The 5,000-nt window shown below is 50.7% G+C and overlaps 1 protein-coding gene across 4 annotated transcripts in view; it reads left to right on the forward strand.

Moving 5' to 3' along the window:
• Positions 1 to 5,000, forward strand: part of bcor (BCL6 corepressor) — a 55,157-nt gene that overhangs the window by 32,371 nt on the left and 17,786 nt on the right. For 3 of the 4 annotated variants that reach the window (XM_046840663.1, XM_046840662.1, XM_046840664.1), the window contains one exon: positions 906 to 1,106. The exons of the other annotated variant lie outside the window; for it this stretch is intronic. In XM_046840663.1, the coding sequence (XP_046696619.1) occupies positions 906 to 1,106 (201 nt within the window). The remainder of the gene's footprint in view (positions 1 to 905; positions 1,107 to 5,000) is intronic. 4 annotated transcript variants of the gene reach the window in all.

Raw genomic sequence — 5,000 nt, forward strand, 5'->3', positions numbered from 1 at the left:
AGAGCCGAATGTGTCCCTGTGAGGTCTGATCTCATCACTTAAAGATCTGTAGGTGTCCCTGTGAGGTCTGATCGCTTCTTAGTGAGAGTCAGTGTGTGTGATTGAGTAAAAAAAGAACGCGGTTAGTTGAGATCTGAGTAAGAAGGCGCTTCGGCTCCGCAAAGGTCGTATTTTAAGAAGTCAGGGGAGAAAAAAACCCGAAAAAAAACCACCACCAGCAGTTGCAGTTCCCCGAAACGCCTCGAACCGGTTTCAGCACGTCCAGACAGCGCCGTCTGGATTCAGCGCTGCAGGATTGCGTTATTCCGGCGAGGGCGAGTTTTATGTTCGTAGGCGCGGATTTGGCGGTCGGTGTTTTTCTCGCTCCATATTGAACACAGCCATTTACAGCGTTTTGCTCCGCGCGCGCGTGTGTGTGTGTGTTGACAGCTGCTTTGCTGCGCTGCTCCTCTGGGCTGGGCGGACTCCCAGGCCTCGCTCTACTCGCATGATCTCACTGGCCCGCTGGCTTACACACACACACACGCGCGCGCGCACACATTTTCCATTCTCCCTCCTCTCTTCCGCCCTGCTGGTCTCCATAGATAGCGAACGTGTGTGTGTGTGTGTGTGTGTGTGTGTGTGCGCGCGCATGCTTCCTGTTTAGCTTTCCCTGGCAGAGAGCACACGCTGATGGAGGAACGTCTGCCGAGCAGTGGTTTCCAGTCAGCCGCGCACACACACACACACACACACACACACGCTTATACACACACGGTGTGTGACCTCTCTCTGCCTCGAACTGTTTGTGCGTGGGTGCTGTTTATTTTAAACTCCTCGTGCATATGTGTGCGTAAGAGCGCGCGCGCGTGTGTGTGTGTGAGAGAGCCAGCTTCCTCCCTGAGACGTGTGTCTCTCGCCTGCAGGTTGTGAAGCGCAGCGCTCAGAAGGCAGATTACGAGCCCAAACCGTCGCCCCCTGTGCCCGCCGCTGTTACCGCGGTGCCCCCCGCTGTCGCTGCGGCGGCGTCTGTGCCCGCGCCGATGCCCCCTGAGGCCCGCAGGCTCATCGTGAACAAAAACGCCGGAGAGACGCTGCTGCAGAGAGCCGCCCGCCTGGGCTATGAGGTAAGAGCTGTGCGCGCGCGAGTTTCTCCTTTCTCGCACCCCCTCCCCCACTCCCTTCCCCTCTCTCTCTCTCTCTCTCTCTCATTTTCTTCTCTCTCTCTCTCTCTCTCTCTCTCTCTCTCTCTCTCTCTCTCCCCCCTCATCATCCCCCCTCCTCCCCGTTCGCATCTCATTAATTCCGCGCGAGACGGAGTGTGACATGTGAGAGCCCCTGACAGGCACGGAGCGATCGCTTAGCGCGCGCACACACACACACACACACACACACACACACACCGTACGTTCGTTCCCTTCCTCCTCCTCCTCCGCTGGCGTGCGCGCGGCCTCTCCCTCCCTTTTCCTTTTTATGTCTCGTTTCTCCCTCGCACGCTCTCTCCCTCTCTCTCTCTTTCTCTTCTCGCGCACACACACACACACACACACACACACACACAGTCTCGCTCGCTTTCTCTTAACGATTTGCGCTTTCGCCGGAAAACCTTTAACTCTTTCATCCTCCTCTCTTCATCCTCCTCTCTTCATCCTCCTCTCCGCTTCTCTTCTCGGAATCTCAGCCTGGGAGAAATAAAGAGGGATGTGCTACTAACATCAACACGAACACGTGTGCAGCACGTGCTTTATTACAAGTAGGAACGCGGATCACAACCAGGAAATAGAAGATAACCGGAAGTGTGTTTGTGTAGAATTGAACATAATTAATGCAATAATATCAATTACACGTGTTTCATTAAACACACAAGAGAAAACGCTCACAACAAATCTGCGCTCTGACTGGGGGAAATAAACTATTAATTGTACAACTTCAATTGTTGTGTTTTATTCACTCAACGCACTTCAATGGCAATATATTTCCCAGAATGCTTTGCCTTATTATAGACTTCCTGACATCTAGCAAATGAAAATTGGATCCTTAGCTAGGAAACAAAATCGAAACAATTGTTCACGCTATCGCAATGTCGTAAAGCAGCAACAACTCGGGTTTCCGCACTTCATTAAGATATTTCCCAGGATGCTTTGCCTCATTAGCGATTTTTCGGACATCTAGCAGGTGAAAATCGGTTCGCGCGACCGTTAGCTAGGAAACAAACGCAGAAACACACACAGTATTTGCGATCGAATAAGTTTGTTTTCCAGTGTAATAGTGCTAATAATTGTTGGCGTGTACGTTTCGATTACAAATCCCACGTGTTTTCTGGCTAGCTTTAGCCACGCTTGCTAGAAGATAAAAACGGACAATCGATAGCTGGGACACAAATGCAGACACGATTTGGGATTGAAATGGTTTTAAATGACAATAGCTAGAGAAAAACTAATTTCTCACACAAAAGAGCTGGTGTAGCTGTTATTACAGGATAATAACGTGGTAATAAGTGTCTCAGTTTCTATCACAAAAGTTAGCAAGTGAATTTTTTGTTTGAATTCTGTGTTTGTGTTCAAGATGATGTGCGTGTGCTTAGTTTTTTGTACTTTGTGTGGAGGAACGTGTGCATTTTTGCGCGAGGGAGGTGTCGGGTTGAGGTGGGGTTGATGTTGGGTTGACGTCTGGTTGGTATCAGGTTGGTGTGGGATTGATGTCGGGTTGACATCTGGTTGACGTCTGGTTGTTGTTGGGTTGATGTGGGATTGTTGTCGGGTTGATCTGGGGTTGGTGTCGGGTTGATTTTGGGTTGATGTGGGGTTGGTGTCTGGTTGACGTGGGGTTGGTGTCGGGTTGATGTCTGGTTGACGTGGGGTTGGTGGGGTTGACGTCTGGTTGATGTGGGGTTGGTGTGGATTGATGTCGGGTTGATGTAGGGTTGGTGTCGGGTTGATGTCTGGTTGACGTGGGGTTGGTGGGGTTGACATGGGGTTGACGTCTGGTTGATGTGGGGTTGATGTGGGGTTGGTGTGGGATTGATGTCGGGTTGATGTGGGGTTGGTGTCGGGTTGATGTCTGGTTGACGGGGTTGGTGGGGTTGACATGGGGTTGCGTCTGGTTGATGTGGGGTTGGTGTCGGGTTGATGTGGGGTTCGTGTGGGGTTGGTGTGGGATTGATGTCGAGTTCATGAAGGGGTTGGTGTGGGGTTGGTTTGGGATTGATGTCGGGTTGATGTAGGGTTGGTGTCAGGTTGATGTCTGGTTGACGTGGGGTTGGTGGGGTTGACGTCTGGTTGACGTGGGGTTGGTGTCGGGATTGACGTGGGGTTGATGTCGGGATTGACGTCGGGTTGGTGTCAGGTTGTTGTCGCGTTGATGTGGGGTTGGTGTGGGATTGATGTCGAGTTGATGAAGGGGTTGGTGTCGGGTTGATGTCGGGTTGGTGTGGGATTGATGTCGAGTTGATGAAGGGGTTGGTGTCGGGTTAATGTCTGGTTGACTTGGGGTTGGTGGGGGTTGGTGTCGGGATTGATGTCTGGTTGGTGTCGGGTTGGTGTCAGGTTGTTGTCGCGTTGCAGCGGTGTTTCCGTGGCTGTGTGTAATCGCGAGCTCGGTGTTGTGTTCCTGATTTAGGCAGATTAATGGCGAGCTGGATTAGTTCCGGCAGCGAGGCTGAAAGGACTGGCACAGAGCACAGGAAATGAGCGATTACTGCAGCGAGCGCATGATCGCTCGCTCTCTCTCTCTCTCTCTCTCTCTCTCTCTCTCTCTCTCTCTCGAGGCGTTTCGCTCGCTCTTCATGCTCCCTCATTTTCTCTCTCTCTCCTTCATTTCCCTCCTCACGTGGCAGAGCTGAGAGAAAGTGATGTTCCCCTCCAGCAGCAGGACTCTGTAGGGCCGAAGTGACGGACAGAGGAGGGGTTGTTTGTGGTCGGGGTTTTTTTCTTTTTTTTTTTCTTTCTTTTTCAGTTTCTCCATCTGTCTCTCCCTTTCTCGCTCTCCGTCTCCTTCGCGCTCCGGGGTGGAGCCGTTTTTTCCTTTCCTGTTTGATGTAGGCGTACAGTTTAGCTGCGTTTGCGTACGTGTGTGTTTACTTTGTGTCACTGCGCTTGTTTACTGGAGCCGTCTACCTTCATATCATGCAGGACTCCGATAACACACACACACACACACACACACACACATGTACGAGTGACAGCCTGCCCTCCCCAAATCAGCTCTCTGTTTGCTTTATTCTCTCGTCGTCCCTGTCCCACTGTCCCTGTCCTCCTGTCCCTCTCCCTGTCCCTCTATCCCTCTCCCGCTGTCCCTCTATCCCTGTCCCGCTGTCCCCCCATGAATGGAAACCGAAGGAACCTTTTTTTATTTTTATTAATTTATTTTCTTCAGACAGCCCTCTAGCATGAGCATTTTCGCACTTACGTCCACCCCCCCCCCTTCTCACCTCCGCGTGGCTACGCTCCAGCCAATGTGTGTGTGTTCTGACTAGCGTGTTTTGCTAGTTCGCGGAACTCCTTGCGCACCCCGAACACGTCAATACCCCGAACACGTCAATACCCCGAACACGTCCATACCCCGAACACGTCAATACCCCGAACACGTCAATACGCCGCTTTTAATAAGTCACGCTTTAACTCTGTGTTTTTTTTTTGTTTGTTTGTTTGTTTGTTTTCTCCAATCGATCAGCATTTACGGACAAAACAATTTTTTTTTCGGCAAGAACAGATAAAAAAAAACCCAAAATACGTAAACAAATTTTTAAATGCGTTTACAAAATGAATTGTAAAATTTCTAAATCGTTCCCAGACTTTCTGAACCCTGTGTTGATTTGAGGAGGGAGAATGAATTGTTCTGCTTCTTGAGCAGATGTAATGTGGGGACTCTGAGAAAAAGCGTGTGTAAGTTGTGTTTTGCGATTAAAAAACGAATTCGTTGGATCGTAGCGAACCTTTTCACAGCACGTGTACCGTCACCACGTGGGAACACCGACCACGGAAGCGGTGTCGTTCCTCGTTCGTCGTCATGGTGACGGTCGT

Source organism: Silurus meridionalis, chromosome 26 (genome assembly GCF_014805685.1).
Source record: "Silurus meridionalis isolate SWU-2019-XX chromosome 26, ASM1480568v1, whole genome shotgun sequence".
NCBI classification, from domain to species: Eukaryota; Metazoa; Chordata; class Actinopteri; order Siluriformes; family Siluridae; genus Silurus; species Silurus meridionalis.